The 18,393-nt window shown below is 40.7% G+C and overlaps 1 protein-coding gene across 1 annotated transcript in view; it reads right to left on the minus strand.

Annotated features, from left to right (window-relative positions):
- The window catches only part of LOC125237747 (phosphatidylinositol-3-phosphatase SAC1), a 32,195-nt gene that overhangs the window by 2,816 nt on the left and 10,986 nt on the right, over positions 1-18,393 (minus strand). The window contains exons 10-14 of the mRNA XM_048144918.1: positions 17,196-17,303; positions 16,289-16,384; positions 10,625-10,792; positions 6,337-6,438; positions 2,901-3,037 (exon numbers count right to left, since the gene is read on the minus strand). Of these exons, the coding sequence (XP_048000875.1) occupies positions 2,901-3,037; positions 6,337-6,438; positions 10,625-10,792; positions 16,289-16,384; positions 17,196-17,303 (611 nt within the window). The remainder of the gene's footprint in view (positions 1-2,900; positions 3,038-6,336; positions 6,439-10,624; positions 10,793-16,288; positions 16,385-17,195; positions 17,304-18,393) is intronic.

Consider the following 18,393-nt stretch of genomic DNA (forward strand, 5'->3'; position numbering starts at 1 on the left):
GATTGATATTACAGTGTAATAATTGCATGCTAAATATTGCCATACTAAAATTATAAATTTAATGGGTAAATTTTATTGTGTTTTGTTATCGCACATATATTTATTTTAAAAGCCTTTAAATATTGATAGTTTCTATTAAAAAACCGAGAATCTTATTTAATTTAAGTTTAGTAATGTGATAATGAACGTTTCTTCAGATATACTTTGTTTGTGTGAAAAGGTTTTTAAATTCGTGGGTGAAAATGGAATAATATCACTGCAACACTTGCGTCCCGCTTGTTACCGAGGCTTCGTGTGCTTTCAAATGTTTTGTGTTATTCTCACAGTTTTTTTATTAACTTGCTCGTTACGTGCAATATATCAGTGAAATTTAAATGATTTGGAGTGTTTCGGTGTCGTGTTTTAGTGACAGTGCAAGCCAGAGTTTCAAGGTTAGATAAGGTAGTATCTTTTTAAGAGATAGTTAGGACTTTCTTTCGTTAATTCATTTTGACTGTTGTATAATAGATTACTTACTTAATGAATCAACACGTTTTTCGACGCAAACATTCGAAATAAAAAAATGTATTGTCACGCGAGGCCGTGATCGTCCAGAGTTAAATATAGTATAAGCGGAGAGATGGCTTTTTTAAGCGATTTCATAGCGGACTGTATGATAAATGCACTTGGATGGGCGCCTAAGGTACCTAATATTAAGGTAGGTTGCGTTTTTTAGGATTCCGTAGTCAACTAGGAACCCTTATAGTTTCGCCATGTCTGTCTGTCCGTCCGTCCGTCCGCGGATAATCTCAATAACCGTTAGCACTAGAAAGCTGAAATTTGGTACCAATATGTATATCAATCACGCCGACAAAGTGGTAAAATAAAAAGAGGAAAAAAATGTTTTGTTAGGGTACATACATGTAAAGTGGGGACTGATTTTTTTTTCATTCCAACCCCAACGTGTAATATATTGTTGGATAGGTATTTAAAAATTAATAAGGGTTTACTAAAATCGTTTTTTAATAATATTAATATTTTCGGAAATAATCGCTCCTAAAGGAAAAAAAAGTGTCCCCCCCTCTAACTTTTGAACCATATGTTTAAAAAATATGAAAAAATCACAAACGTAGAACTTTATAAAGACTTTCTAGGAAAATTGTTTTGAACTTGATAGGTTCAGTAGTTTTTAAGAAAAATACGGAAAACTACGGAACCCTACACTGAGCGTGGCCCGACACGCTCTTGGCCGGTTTTTATTTTTTGCTCTGTGTTGCCTTCCAAATATATTCACGCGCCGCCACTGATAAGTATGTATATCGTCGCTTAGCACCCATAGTACAAGCTTTGCTTAGTTTGGGGCTAAGTTGATCTGTGTAAGGTGACCCCAATTTTTTTTTGTGTGGTGACGGGGTAAGAATTTCACCACCCCCTTTCTTCCCGTGTCGTAGAAGTCGACTGTGGGATATGGGTTACATTGTGGCGTAGGTGAGAGGCTAGCAACTTGTCACTGCAATGTCACAATTTGAATTTCTTTCAACGCCTTTTTGCCAAGAATGGCACTGAAACTTAGTAGTTCATGTGCTCTGCCAACCCCTTTATGGGATACAGGCGTGATTATATGTGAGTAATGAGAAATGAGATTTTTATTGATAAAATTATAAGTAATTTTACATGTCACTCCAATAATAAATAATTCTTATTAACTAAACATAGACTAGTATATTGCTAGGCCCAATTAGTGAGTTAGGTACTTACATCTTTTTATCTTATAGTTAAGTTAATGAGTTAGTTTATAGTTACAGTCGTTACAGAGTTTTTTATTTTGCAACATTTATGTTAAAGAGAATTCATTCATGTATGTATGTATTTTGAAAAACCCCTGACATAGTGGATCGATTTTCATCAAACATGGCTAAAAACACTCCCGACTGATTCAGGTTTCAAACAAAAAATAACGAAATCTAAATCAATTCATCATAATAGTTCAGACATCAGTCAAATACTGCAACTTCACCCACAAAATAGATTTCTAAATCGCGTTCTTGGGAGATGGGACAGTGACCCTCCTGTAAATTGGCTTTTTAGTTCATTTTGACGAAATTTTAAAACCGGTTGCAGGAAAACCGAAAAACCGGTTACGTTACTTTTCGCTTATTAATTTTATGAATGGATATTCTAACGACTACTGTACAAAATCGTAATTTTTATTTGCTAAATAATAAATATACATATTTCCTGTATGTATGCAATATTATCCGTCCAAGGGCATATTGGACAACATTTGTTTTATTAAGAAGCGATTTTAGTTGATCAGATATTCAGACTTATTTGACTATATAGGTGAGAGTGGCCCTTACACGCGCCCCAGAACACCAGGCTGAACAACACTTTGCTTGTGTATTTATAAGCTGACTACGTAGTGTAAGGATGACGTTTTTATACTTCGTCGGTGGCACACAAGCATACGGTCCGCCTAATGGAAAGCGGTCACCGTAACCAATGGACGCCTGCAACTCAAGGAGTGTCACATGCGCGTTGCCAACTCATTAGAAACTTGTATAAATAGAATAAAATGTGTGTTAAGTACACAGCAAAAAGGAGTGTACAAGCTGTAAGGAGGGTTCGGAATGCCGACAACTCAAAGGACAATAGACGGAACAAATTATTTCCATAGGACCGATACGACCTTCAAATCTTCAAGAAAAGAGCGTACACCCATCTTAAAGGCCGGCAACGCACCTCCAACACCTCTGGTGTTTCGGGTGTCCATGGGCGGCGGTGATCGCTTACCATCAGGCGACCTGTATGCTCGTTTGCCTCCTATCCCATAAAAAAAAAGGTCCTTCCGTCACCAGATCCCCTCCTCGTTGAGCTCTGGCAGCCTTACTCACCGGCAGAAGCACAAGACTATGACTTACTTGACTATATAGGCGAGAGTGGCGCCCATACACGCGCCCCAGAACATGAGGCTGAACAACACTTCGTTGGTGTATTTGGAAGGTATGGCCACACTGGCCATGAACATAGACATGGCTACTAGCAACACCGACGGGAACTGAAACAAAACGAACTTCAAATTAACATCTATTAAATGAGCAAGAATTAAAAAAAAAATGTTCATGCAACTTTTGTTCCTTTCAACTTTCAAATGGTCATTGGTTCAAACTGGCACGTTAATAGTTATTTGTTATAAAACGGGGCAAAATTGTATTTTAACGCCGAGTGTGGAATTGAAAAACGAGCAAGTGAAAGGATTTTATAGTTGACCCACGTATAGTTGAACCACGAGCGAAGCGAATGGTTCGAGAATAGAATCCTGAACTTGCGAGTTTTTTAACACACGAGAAGTAAAATACATTTTGCACCACAGATGTCATATATACCATAGATCAAGCAAACGTATCTACTTAGCGTGTCAAATGAACTCAGTGAAATCCACTGAGTTGTCCGTCTTTACTCGCAGCTTGCAGCTTTCGGGCGTCAATTTTTGTAAGTTGAAGTCAACCAAAACATAAAAAATGCCTCGTGATATTCAATTGCAACAACACAAAAATTATGAACAATCAAGAGCCTGAGACATATTTAAAATTACAGGCAAGAATCAACTTCAGTACAAAATTTGACACGCTCGGCCCCTATACAAATATATGAATTTGTTTCTTCTATCTAAATTAAGTTCTGTGTTTTGCACCCAAGTGTAACACTTTTCCCCTCACTATAGCGAGGACACTACAACGCAAAAAATGTGTTTATCACTGCTTCCAGTAGTTCCACAGGTGGTAAATCATCTTTATTACTAGATTAACCTACTTTTATCAATTTCAAAGCAGTTATTTTAATTTATTCAAAGTCAAATTACTTTACCCACTAGTGGATAAAATGCGTTTTTTCCCGCTGGTATTAAAGGACAAAATACGTGTTTCCGAGCTAGTGAGGAGAAAAACACAATATCTGTCATTGATCATCAAGTACAAATATTTTGACATAGTCTAGATGTAAGCTTGACATTTTTAGGTTCATATCGTCACTACTTTTAAAAAAACTCGTATCTTCGTCTGTCAATGAAAAGAAATATGTAGTAAGTATGTATGGAATGCATATAGATTTACTGCGTTTTAACTTTGAGGAACTGCGTGAGATACGAGATTTTTTAAAAGTAGTGACGATATATGCCAATGAGAGAGGCAACATGGACAGCCGGTGTATAATGCTTCCAATTTTATCACTTATCCACGTGGATAAGACATCTGCCACTCTTACACTGACATACTTGAAGCGTGACGGATACTTTATCCACATAGATCCATCAATACAATACAATACAATACAATCCTTTATTGATAAAATAAAATTTTACACGTCAGGTACATTGGCATGCTTACTGCTAGATTTAAAAATTACAATAATTATTAATAGGCAAGGCTGAGCGAGCGAATTTTATAATTATATGTGTATATTTGTATGTTTACAGTTTTACTCATTTGATACAGTGTTAGGTCTCGTAATAGGAATCAATTGAATAGTGTGCGTCAGACACCAGTTTAGATTTGAGTTTTTTAAAGAAACATTTATCGCTGGTTGTTGATTTCAATTCGAGCGGGATTTTGTTATATACTTTCGGTCCTACCGTATGCATACACTTCTTAGACTTGGCTAGTCGTGTTTGCGGTGGATAAAGTTCATTTCGCCTTCTGGAAGCCGTACCTCGTGCGTTGCTGCGGGTCGGGAACTGTTCTATGTTGCGTCTCACGTATTTTGCCACTTCGAAAATGTATGCACACGGCAGGGTGAGAATTCCTGTCCGTTTAAAAAGTTCTTGAGCTGGGTGATCCCATGGGACTCCAGATATACACCGAATGGCTCTTTTTTGGAGTCTAAACGGCCTAAGTCGGTCCGCAGCGTCACCCCACAGGTCGATACCGTATGTAAGTATTGAGTGAAAGTAGCCATAGTAAGCTTTTTTGACGTTGCTGTTATTTAGGCAGGTGCTAAGTCTACCCAGGGCAAAGCAAGCGGATGACAGGCGGTTACAGAGTTGGTCGATATGGGGGCTCCACGTTAATCCTGAGTCAATTATCAGACCAAGGTATTTAACTTGATCCACCTGCGGGACAAGTTGACCGTTGCAGCTTATATGTAAGTCGTGCTCACTTTTACCACCATCCATACTTACCATCCATACTGATATTATAAATGGGAATGTGTATGTGTCTGTTTGTTTGTCCGCCTTCCACGGCAAAACGGAGCGACGACTTGACGTGATTTATAAGTGGAGATAGTTGAAGGGATGGAGAGTGACATAGGCAACTTTTTGTTTGTTTATAACACCCCTTAAGTTGGGGGTGGAAGTTTATATGGAACATTCCGCAATTTTCGAATTTACGCGAGCGAAGCCGCGGGCAAAAGCTAGGAAGTGATAAAATTGGAAGCATAATAAGCCGACAGGAAGCTGTTTATGACGAAAGTTTATAAATGTAAAATAAAATAAAAGTATACACAAACCACATTCATTGCGTTATCCCGGCATTTGCCACGGCTGATGGGAGCCTGGGGTCCGCTTTGACAACTAATCCCAATATTTGGCTTAGGCACTAGTTTTACGAAAGCGACTGCCATCTGACCTCCCAACCCGAAGGGTAACTAGACCTTATTGGAATTAGTCCGGTTTCCTCACGATGTTTTCCTTCACCGAAAAGCGACTGGCATATATCAAATGACATTTCGCACATTAAGTGAAGAAATCATTGGTGCGAGCCGGGGTTCGAACCCGCGACCTCCAGAACGAAAGTCGCACGCACTTACCACTAGGCTACCATTACTACATTCTAGACCCCTATAAATAGTTAACCAAGCTAATGCGTACCCTGGTCTTCTCTATATTCCTGTATGGTTCAGAAACCTGGACTCTGAAGGCGAGTACTAGGAACAGAATCGATGCATTTGAGATGTGGTGTTGGCGTAAGATGTTGGCTATCCCATGGACGGCGCGCCGCACCAATGTGTCGATCCTGGCGGAACTGAAAATTCACTGCCGCTTGTCTGTCATATGCCTCCAGCGAATCCTGTACTACTTTGGCCACGTGGCCAGACGGGAGCCGGAAAACCTTGAGAAACGCATTATGGTTGGCATGGTGGATGGAGGACGGGGAAGTGGCCATCTACCGACCCGCTGGGTGGACAGCGTTAAGAAGGCCTGCCAGGGATTAACACAGGCGCCTATTATGAGGACTGCAGAAGACCGTGCGGAGTGGAGGGCTTTGGTGCGAAAAATAACGACCTCATGTGGTCGCGACCCTCAGCCATGAGGAACCGAGGAAGAAGAGATAAATAGTTAATATACATAATTCGACTCACAGTGATGTACTTCCAGTCCCTGTCTCTGCGAAGAGGACAGAGCGCTGTGTTGCCTTCTCCGTCGCGCACCACGTACTTGCCGAGTAGCAAGTCAATCGAGTCCTAATAACAAAGTTAAGTACATAAAACAATACAATTTGGTTTATGCAAAAAGGAATACAAAGTTTGTCAAGCTTTTTCCGTCACTAGAAATAAGAAAACTTTAATTTCGCGCCCTTTTCTAGTAACCAAACTTCTTTGACTGATGAAGTTGTCCGGGAATTGACTACGTACCTCTATGTAGATCTAGTCTAGTATAGGTGAAAAACTTAAGAAAGTCACCTGTTGTATGTGTGAGTGACGTGTTCGAATAGGCGTTTGTTTTGTTTGTGTTACTAATTTTAAATATATGCTCTCTATTCGAACACGTCACTCACACATACAACAGGTGACTTTCTTAAGTTTTTCACCTATTGTCCCGGTTATGTAAGTTCACATTTTTGACACATTTGTTTTGAAGTATGTTGCGATGTGGCTAAGACGTATCGTTTGCCAAATCTAACGATTAATTTCGAATTGGTTGAATCGATTAAGCCCTATTGTACAAGGAGGCGCTTAAATAAATATACAATTTCTATCAACTTACTGAAATGTCATTTGAATCGAAATGACAGACTCTGCCACAGCACTAGTTTAAAAATAAAAATGAATGATAAATGACATAATAAGTAAATCCTGTGTGATAAATTAATATCGTAAAATACTCACTAACGAAGATCCGCAAAAATGTAACATGTGCTAGATTATGTTTAAAGTAAGCGAAATATTGTTTTTAAATACCTACTTGATTTTTTTAAATATTATTACAGGATTTTATTTAAAATTTCATTAGGTTGCGCGAGTTTACGTTCTGTGGACGCTGTCATGTGTCAAAAAGAGGTTCTTACAGCTCTGGGACAATATATTGTCTGCCGGTGTGAGTGAAATCCGTCTTCATTGTTATCGTTTTCAAAAACATTTTTTTTTATCAAGTTAAGTGCGTTTTCACATTATCGGATCCGATATCGGATGTAGGACCGATATCCCATACATTGATTTTTGCCTTTGAAATCCTTCCGACATGCGATATCGGATCGGATGATGTGAAAACGCAACAAGGCACTGCCCCGCCAAAAGTAAGCTATGAGTTATCGGCAATAGAAACAAACACAAAAATAAAAGAGAGAACGATCGAGTTATAGCTAGTTCATCGCTCGGCGACGAATCAGCGAACGCTATCATCGCGTCTCTTTTATTTACACGGGAGCAACTATCTTTGTTCGTTTCTATAGCTCGCTTCTATAGTTCGGCGATAGCTCATCGCTTACTTTTGGTGGGACCAGTGCCTATGGTGTACCTATTCGGGCCATTTTTTTTTCAAAGTTCCTCCTCCTCCTCCTTTTTACTGTGTATTTTTTTTTATTGAATAATAAAGGAAAAATTACACATTTTTTGTTACTTGAGGAGGTTTGTGTGCCGATGGGGAGTTCAATAATATTACTTAACTATATCTATTATATCTAAATATATAAAACTAGTTAGGATTCTTATTACATATGGCTTAAGTCGTTAGCACTACATAACGCAGCAAAAGGGAATGTACAAGTTTCTAATGGGGTGGCAACGCGCGTGTGACACTCTTTGAGTTGCAGGCGTCCATAGGTTACGGTGACCGCTTTCCATCAGGCGGGCCGTACGCTTGTTTGCCACCGACGTAGTATAAAAAAAAAAGTTATCCGTACACCACTTTTTTGTAACTTGGGTATTTTTTACGCGATTCATACTCGGAATCGCGAGGTTTTTCGATCCTGATAGGAGAAACTATGTTCCAAGACTTCCATACATTTTTCAAACCTTCCATTCCGTTACCGCCATATAAAATGTATGAAAAAATGGTAACGGAATGGGAAAAAACCTTGAGATATTTTTTTTCCTATCAGGATTTAAAGAGCTCGCGATTCTGAGTGGAAACCTCATAAAAAATTACAAATCTAAAAAAAGCGGGGTGGACATCTTTGAAAAAAAAAATGGCCCATTCTTACCTGTCGGAAGCCATCAGTGAAGTTGTTCTTGAAGTACCTCGTGAGGGAGTTGACGCCGTCCCTCAGGAGGCCTAACCTGGTCCGCTTGCCAGTGCGCGTGAACTCGGTCTTCAGGGCTCCAGTGCCGGAGTGTTGGGTAGATTAGATACCATCATCATCCTCCTTGCGTCCCGGCATTTGCCATGGCGCAAGGGAGCCTGGGGTCCGCTTTGACAACTAATCCCGAGATTTGGCGTAGGCACTAGTTTTACGAAAGCGAGAGCCATCTGACCTTCCAACCCGAAGGGTAACTAGGCCTTCTTGGAGTAGATTAGATACCATAAATATCATATCTGCTCTCTCGGTCTTCAAAAATTTAAGCTTATAACAAGTCACCAAGTGTATAATTATTTAAAAATATTTTAAGCGGGTTACTCACGTATTAAGTCGATATAGCGTTCGACATGTTTCGGCTCAATTTCGAGAGCCTTTCTCAAGAGTAGCGACACCCCGCCTTTACATGTCGAGAGCGCGACGCATACTGCGGGCGCTTGCTCGGTGCGCGCGGCTGCTGAGGACAGGCGCAGGGGGGGTCGGCGGCGCGGGCGACGTCACCGTACAGAGATCGGAGCTACCCACTATGTTACTTTTGTCAAAAGCAGGATTGCACACAACACTTATTACGTCACTTGTTAAGGGTGCGTTTACACTGGGGACCGACGTAGTGCCTAGAACTGTTTTCCAACTCGGTGGCACCGACCAACCACTGTCACGATTGAAATTAGGATGACGACTAATTTCTATAGCTTCCCGTATTTTCCGCTGAACGAAGAACTTTTCTCGCGCCAGTACGGTTACCCTATCAAATCTTACATAGTGCGTCGTGTCCGAATCCAATACGTGTTCTGTCACCGCAGAGCTGTGGGTGTCCCGGCCCTTCATACTACGTATGTGTTCAGAAAGCCTTGTCGAGATGTTCCGGCCGGTCTCTCCAATGTATGACTTCCCACAGGAACACGGGATCCTGTACACCCCGGGAACATTTAAGGGCTCCTTGTCTTTTGGCGAACGCATCCATTTCCTGAGCTGCGTGTGAGGACGGAAAATCGTCTTGATGCTATATCTTCGGCGTAACAAGTGTCCGATCTTATCCGTCACTCCCTTGATGTACGGCAAGTATAAGGGCAGCCTTTCCACCGCCGGTGGTCGTGGTCGCGCGGATGCATTCGCAATTCGATTACTATGCCTCCAGTTGTAACCGTTACTTTCCAAAACACCCCTAACATGACTCAATTCCCGGTTTACGTGCTGAGGATCACACAAACTCAAGGCGCGGTTGATCAATGTTCTGTTCAATGTTCTGTTTGTTGTTCGCGGTTGTTTATGTGAAAATACGGGAAGCTATAGATATTAGTCGTCATCCTAATTTCAATCGTGACAGTGGTTGGTCGGTGCCACCGAGTTGGAAAACAGTTCTAGGCACTACGTCGGTCCCCAGTGTAAACGCACCCTTAACAAGTGACGTAATAAGTGTTGTGTGCAATCCTGCTTTTGACAAAAGTAACATAGTGGGTAGCTCCGATCTCTGTACGGTGACGTCGCCCGCGCCGCCGACCCCCCCTGCGCCTGTCCTCAGCAGCCGCGCGCACCGAGCAAGCGCCCGCAGTATGCGTCGCGCTCTCGACATGTAAAGGCGGGGTGTCGCTACTCTTGAGAAAGGCTCTCGAAATTGAGCCGAAACATGTCGAACGCTATATCGACTTAATACGTGAGTAACCCGCTTAAAATATTTTTAAATATGTATGAGTCTCACGGGAGTTTTATAGTTAAAGTGTATAATTACCTGTCGGAAGCCATCAGTGAAGTTGTTCTTGAAGTACCTCGTGAGGGAGTTGACGCCGTCCCTCAGGAGGCCTAACCTGGTCCGCTTGCCAGTGCGCGTGAACTCGGTCTTCAGGGCTCCAGTGCCGGAGTGTCGGGTAGATTACATACCATCATCATCCTCCTTGCGTCCCGGCATTTGCCATGGCGCATGGGAGCCTGGGGTCCGCTTTGACAACTAATCCCGGGATTTGGCGTAGGCACTAGTTTTACGAAAGCGAGAGCCATCTGACCTTCCAACCCGAAGGGTAACTAGGCCTTCTTGGAGTAGATTAGATACCATAAATATCATATCTGCTTGTTTTCTCAGTCTTCAAAAATTTAAGTTAAAAAAAAAAAAAAAAACAAGTCACCAAGTGTATAATTACCTGTCGGAAGCCATCAGTGAAGTTGTTCTTGAAGTACCTCGTGAGGGAGTTGACGCCGTCCCTCAGGAGGCCTAACCTGGTCCGCTTGCCAGTGCGCGTGAAGTCGGTCTTCAGGGCTCCAGTGCCGGAGTACTGGGTGGATATCATGTCCGCGTGGTCCGCCCACACCTGTACCAATATAGTTATTTGTTATACAAGGGGCAAAGTAGTACTTTAACGCCGAGTGTGGAATTGAAAAACGAGCAAGTGAAAGGATTCTATAGTTGAACCACGAGCGAAGCGAGTGGTTCGAGAATAGAATCCTGAACTTGCGAGTTTTTTAACACACGAGAAGCAAAATACATTTGTACCCGAGTGTAACACAAAACTTCCCCTCACTATAGCGAGGAAAGTAGGTACAACGCAAAAAATGCGTTTATCACTGCTTCCAGTAGTTCCACAGGTGGTAAATCATCTTTATTAATAGATTAATCTACTTTTATCAACTTTAAAGCAGTTAATTTGACTTTATTCAAGGTCAAATTACTTTACCCACTAGTGGATACAATGCGTTTTTACCCGCTGGTATTAAAGGACAAAACACGAGTTTCCGGGCTAGTGAGGGGAAAAGTAATTTTAAACTATACCACAGTCAGTATGGCCACTCCCTACTTCCCGCTGAAAGTGACAGCCATCCGCTCTCGGTTACCTCACAGGTACCACCTGTCAAGAACGCGATCAGTTGACCCGCTCACAAAAACAAGTATGGTACGCACATTGGTCTAAGCGCGACAGCGGTGAGCGGCAGCCATACGTGCGAATGAAAAGTCCCATCGCTGTGTCTCGCTCCAATGTATGGCCGCCGCTCACCGCTGTCGCGCTTAGACCAATGTCGTGGCTGAGCCGTTAGACTGTGTGCGTAGGAAAGCGTCTCTTTCATATATTTGACCGCCATTGTCCGAGCTGTGACTATACTGTGGCCCACTCACATGTCAGTATAGATTGTGTAATTCGTGAAGTTGCGCAAATTTGTCAAAAATCTTTAGTGTGTCAAGACAATCTATGCAAAAGAAAAAGGTGCTACTCGGTTTTACTTATAATAGTAATGTGACAGACGGACAGAGCGGCACCATAAGGGTTCCTTTTGTACTTTTTGGTAATGTATTGGTCGAAGCTATTGGTGCATGTTCTATTCGGTAGGGATGTAGTAGAGTTTAATAAATGAAACACATGTTGACTCTCCAAGGCATCAATATGTAATGTCGATTAGAATACAGATAGAATAAGCTGATCATTATGAGTAATACAGTTTCCATATATAAAGCATCTAGCCTACTTAATCTAATTAGGTATGCTTACACATCACACCTTCCCCCTATTTTTTTTTTTTTTTTTTTAGAAAAGAAAAAAAAAATATTACACAAAAAAAATCATGTTTAACAAACTTTCAAATTAACCTACAATAAAAATACAGGTCAATCACTTTTATGTGTTATTGTATAATACGACACGCTCATAATTATGGTGAGGTGATTACTCTCTTAGGTTACGATAACAATAATATAATGAAATGTGACGCACACCTGGTGCACCGATGAGTCAATGATTATGACTAACTTATTACTAGCATAACTCGTTACATAAAATAAGGAATAGTTCTATTTTTATGGATTACATTTTGTTTATTTCCTATAGAAACTTTTACATTAACATCCATGTCTTCAATAACAGAGTATGGACCTAAATACACTGGGTCCATTTTTTCACGTCCTTCTTTTTTCACTAATAATAAATCGCCTATTTTATACTTAATTGGATTACATGTTTTATCATATCTTTCTTTTCTTAACTGCTTTGACATAATTAAATTATTTCTGGCGTCTTCCTGAGCCTTTTGCAATCTATACCTTAAAGCTATCGGATATTCATCGAAGTTATACACAGGATCTATATTATTATTAGTTATATTAGTTGGTAAATTACAAAGTTTTCCGAATACTAATTCGAAGGGAGTATACTTAGTTTCAGAATGCATAGTCGTGTTATAACTGAAGCACCAGAATTGAAGCCAGTTGCTCCATTCGTGAGCCTGGTTATCCGTCTGGATTCTGAGGAAAGCTCCCAGGGCCTTATGAGAGTTCTCCAAAGAACCGAGACTCTCATGGTGATATGCCGTGGATTGTATCTGATTTATTTTTAACAATTTACACGTATTTCGCATAGTTGAAGAAATAAATTCAGAACCTCGGTCTGTTGCTATCTCGCGCGGGATGCCGTAATGTAAAATAAAACCTTCAACGAATGCTCGCGCGACCGTTTCGGTCTCTTTATTGGGTAATGGGTAAGCCCATACGTACTTAGTGAGCTCGCACTGTATCGTCAATATGTAACTATACCCGTTGTTATCTTTAGTTAAAGGGCCAACTAGATCTAGATACACTTTTTCACATGCCGATGTGGCTGTGGTAGTAATAGACATCGGTTCTTTTATGTGTTTATGGAATTTTTGCTTTTGGCATTTATCGCATTTTTTTACAAAAGCTTTTATGTCATTTTCCATGCTTGGCCAGTAGTAGTGACGTTTTATATTATTCGTCATCCTACGCATACCCGCGTGTCCGCTAGTGGGTAAGATATGAAAATCATTCATGATGACTCGCCTGTCATCTTTATTCTTTACTTCTTTTGCACCCTTTATAATACATAGTCGTGGCCCGGACCACTTACTTATATTTTTTATATGTTGAGCTAGCTCTTTGATAATCTTTTCATTGTCTTTGTTTTTAATAACGCATATTTCGTTAATGTTTATAATATTGCAGAAAGCTTCCAATTCCCTCATGAAGAAAGCTCGTTTCATACATGATAGGGATACTGGTGCAACGCTAATAAGTGACAATGAGGGTGTATATACAAACGTATTGTTTCTGCTATAAATACAATCATTCATTTTCGCACACTTGCGATACTCTTCTGAATTAAAACTTAATTGTGTTGAATTGTTAGGTTTTTTTAGAATTTCGGCCACGTTTGGGTGATCAATCCAACCGTTTTGGAAATCCGTAGTGCCGGCATTTTTTTGCCTTTCTTTCTCTTCCATTCGCTTCTTTTGCCCACGTGTTGTTACGAACATAACTCTTTCACTCATGTCTTTCAGCTGTTCACTAGTTATCTCAACCCTTGATAATGCGTCTGCAGCCACATTATCTTTACCTTTCAAATACTCTACCACAAAATCGTACTCCTGTAAATACAATTTGAACTTGGTTAGGCGGCTGGAGGGATCCTTCATGTTAAATAAATAGACTAACGGCCTATGATCCGTAATTACTCTGAAACGTCGTCCAAATAAATAAGGTCTGAAATATTTTATTCCCCACAAAATAGCTAAAAGCTCTTTCTCAATGGTGGGATAATTTTTCTCCGCTTTGTTCAGGGGTCTACTGGCGTAAGCAACAGGTAAACCATCTCCGTTTGATAAAACGCAGCCTATCGCTATCCCTGACGCATCGGTGTGTATTCTAAACTCGTTATCTTCTGAAAAGTTAGGATATTGTAGCAATGGTGGGTTACTCATTGCTGTTTTTAGGGTATTAAATGCATCTGAACATTCATTAGTCCATACAAAGTCTACGTTTTTTTTAAATAAATTATTTATTGGCTGAGCTATTTCGGCAAACTTCGGAATAAATTTTCTGTAATAGTTCGCAAACGCTACGAACCTTCTAGCTTCATCTTCATTTTTTGGAGTTGGATAATTTTTAATCGCTAAAATTTTGCTTGGATCTGGTTTGATTCCATCTGACGTAACTAAATGGCCTAAATATAAAATTTCCTTTTTTAGAAACGTACATTTTAGTGGGTTAAGTTTAAAGTTGACTTTCCTCAGCCTCGAAAATACGTCTATTAAATTTTTGCTATGCTCCTGAAGATTTCGTCCCATGACGATAATATCGTCAAGGTAAACGATACATTGTAAGTAATTCAAACCCGTCATTGCAACTGTCATCGCTCTGCTAAACGCACTAGCACTCGTTTTTAGACCCATTGGGAGGCGCTTCATTTGGTAGTGTTTATCAGCCAAAAATGCCGTGTATTGCCTACTCTTAGGGTCGAGTTTTACTTGATAGTATCCTTGATTAAGGTCCAAGGTGCTGAAATAAATTGCACCAGACAGTGAATCCAATATCTCGGTAATATTCGGTAATGGAAATTTGTCATTCTCTATACGCTCGTTAACTTTTCTGTAGTCAATTACGACCCTCCATTTCTTTTCCCCGCTGGAATCTGCTTTTTTAGGTACTATTAACAAAGGACTAGCCCATTCCGAATAGGACTCTTCGATTATGTCATCTCGTAACATTTGATCGATTTGTTTTTTAATTTCCGCTTTTTGAGAGTGAGGCAATCTGTATGGCTTACTGTAAACTGGAGATTCATTAGGCTTTAAATGGATTTTTTGTTCGTAAAGGTTCATGGTATTCAGCTTATCACCTGGTAGGTGAAAAATATCGGCAAACTTAGCGCAAATACTTGAGATGCTGGCGTTTTCTTCCGAATTTAAATAATTCAATTTTAACAAAGAAAGCAACAGTTTCACTCTTTCGGCGTTATTTGGACATTCATCAAAATTAAGAACGTCAAATTCCTCCAGTCGCCTAATTTCGGGAGTAACACACTTAATCCTCACAACCTGCTCTCGCGTGTTCAATAGTTTAACAGTCAAATTACCATCCGTACTTCTAGACAAAGAATTTGCTATGAAAATACCCTCGCATACTTCGTTGGCATAAACAACAAAATCTCCCGCGACATTAATGGGAACTTTTACAAAAATTTCACTTCGCGAAGGTAACTCAATGAATGATTGTTCGTTACTGCTATGTGTAGAGTAAACGCGTACCGGTATAAAGGATGTGCGGTTACCGTTTTTCAATTTCAAAACGTCCGTTTCAAAATCTATATTGCCTCTATATTTTTTTAAGAAATCCTGACCCAGGATCCCGTCCGCGTCAACCGGTAAATTTTCAAAAACATGAAATTTGTGACTAAATGATTCATTTGTCTCATAAAATAAATCGAGATAGATAACGGTGATCATCACTCCCATAGCCATCGTTATGTATGATTGCCCATCCGCGTGGCTGATGTCCTGACTCGTCCTGGCGCTATTGCCCTGACCGGCCTGAGCTATGATGACCTCTTCCTTCTCCACTCTAGACACAGTTTTCCCCATCTTGAAAATAGCAAACCGACGAAATGCTGCAGAGAAGCCTTAGTGGTCGTAGTTCCTCAACACGCTGACACGCTTTGGCAAGGTCGCCATGTATTGGTCGAAGCTATTGGTGCATGTTCTATTCGGTAGGGATGTAGTAGAGTTTAATAAATGAAACACATGTTGACTCTCCAAGGCATCAATATGTAATGTCGATTAGAATACAGATAGAATAAGCTGATCATTATGAGTAATACAGTTTCCATATATAAAGCATCTAGCCTACTTAATCTAATTAGGTATGCTTACACATCACAGTAACCCCTGCCTACTTCAAAATTAGAACATGAGATCTTTCGAAACTCAGACTACTATAAACAACTGAGCTACCAAAACATGCCAAAACTGTACAATCTTTTCCTTCTTCAACGACGTTAATACATCCTTTGTATAACAAAAATTGTACTTACGTTGTTAAACAGCTCGTCGAGCTCGGGATAGTCATCTGGAGGGGTGACGGCGAGCAGCTTCAGCGCGCCCGCCAACTGCCGCTTGGCTAGTAAACTCTGTGCAAACAGAAATAAAACTTATATAATAACCTATCCACAGAATTAAAATTTTGAAAAACCCCCGACTGCGACATAGTAGACCGATTTTCATGAAACATGGCTAAGAACACTCCCGACTAACTCAGCTTTCAGACAAAAAAAACTAAATCTAAATCGGTTCATCCGTTCGGAAGCTATGATGCCACAAACAGACACACCCACAGACAGACACGTCAAACTTATAACACCCCGTCGTTTTTGCGTCGGGGATTAAAAATATACCAGATTATAATCATGATTTTACTTCGTTAGACTTATATTGACTGTGATAGACTTATATTGATCGTGATTACCTTCAATGAAAACCAAAAAGGTAATCACGGTCTATGTTCCGGTCAATATAAATCTAATGAAACTAATCGTGAATCATTTAAAACTCTTATGATTTTACTTCAGTTTTTAAGGTTTTCCACTTGATTTTATTAGACACTGCAACAATCATCTGTAATGGACGAGATAGCCAATGATGATGACTTCAGTTTTTATCAAAAACATGATATAAACAGATGGGTGAAAATGCTTTCGCATATATTTAGCTGTAATTGTGTAAAATAGGAGAAATAATAGCATTTTAGGTCATACTAAATTATAAATTAGATCTACCCCCCCCCCCCCGTAATTTGAAATAAAATGTAGCATATTATACAGACACACATATTACATATAACAAAATGAGGAGGCGACCCATTAAAAAATGATTTTGGAGCTCCCTAGTGAATCCGTGAAGACATATGGGTAGTGGAATGAATAGAAAAACTAACTAATTTACCTGGACAACGTTAGTGCGGTCCAAACAGTCCACGCAGTTGGTTCGGAACACGCCACTCTGTCTTAGCAAGACGCTGCCGCCGCGAGACATGAAGTAACCGAACTCCGCCTGTGGAAATAGGAATATTGTTATTTCAAAATAAACATATACAATATTTAATGTTGATGATTGTATGTACCTGGGTTGTTAACGTAGAAGCCAAAATTCAACAAGACGCAGCTTTCGACAGAGCATTGAACCCATGGAATGGGAGTCGTCGTCCCATCTAAATATAGTATACTATTTTATCATATGTGGCATAGACGGGCGGATCGGGCAATAGGTGATAAATACCGCAAAGCGCTACGCGGAACTGTCAAGCCTTAGCAGTTCGTTAATGCTTCTTCATGTATTTAAAGTACCTGTTCATGCGCTATCCGGTCTAAGCAGATTGAGCCGGTCGTAGCTCATGCCGCGACACTCCGTGTGGGAGTCGAAGGGCCCGTAGCGGACGCGAAGCTAATTCGTAGCACTTGTATGTGCATGTAAAGTAACTCGTAGCAGATACAGACACCGCTACACGGCACTAGCGGTAGCTTGAAACCGCTACGCTGCTGGTAGTAGTTTGTAATAGTATAATTTATATCCGTAGCGCATGCCGCGGCACCTTAATTGGAAGTCGAAGGGCTCGTAGCGTACTCCAATCAGTGCTACGCAGTCTTGCCAATTCTTACCACTTGTTGGTGTATATGTAGTACCTGTTCATGTGCTATCCGGTCTATAAGCACATTGAGCCGGTCGTAGCGCATGCTGCGGCACTCCGTGTGGAAGTCGAAGGGTTCGTAGCGGACGCTGAGCAGTGCTACGCAGCCGCGCTAGTTCGTAGCACTATATCTATGCACCATATAACGTACCTGTTCATGCGCTATCCTGTCTATAAGCACATTGAGCCGGTCGTAGCGCATGCCACGGCACTCAGTGTGGAAGTCGAAGGGTTCGTAGCGGACGCTGAGCAGTGCTACGCAGCCGCGCTAGGTCGTAGCACATATGTCTATGCACCATGTAGCGTACCTGTTCATGCGCTATCCGGTCTATAAGCACATTGAGCCGGTCGTAGCGCATGCCACGGCACTCGGTGTGGAAGTCGAAGGGTTCGTAGCGGACGCTGAGCAGTGCTACGCAGCCGCGCTAGTTCGTAGCACTATATCTATGCACCATA

This window comes from Leguminivora glycinivorella, chromosome 22, assembly GCF_023078275.1.
Source record: "Leguminivora glycinivorella isolate SPB_JAAS2020 chromosome 22, LegGlyc_1.1, whole genome shotgun sequence".
Taxonomy (NCBI): Eukaryota; Metazoa; Arthropoda; class Insecta; order Lepidoptera; family Tortricidae; genus Leguminivora; species Leguminivora glycinivorella.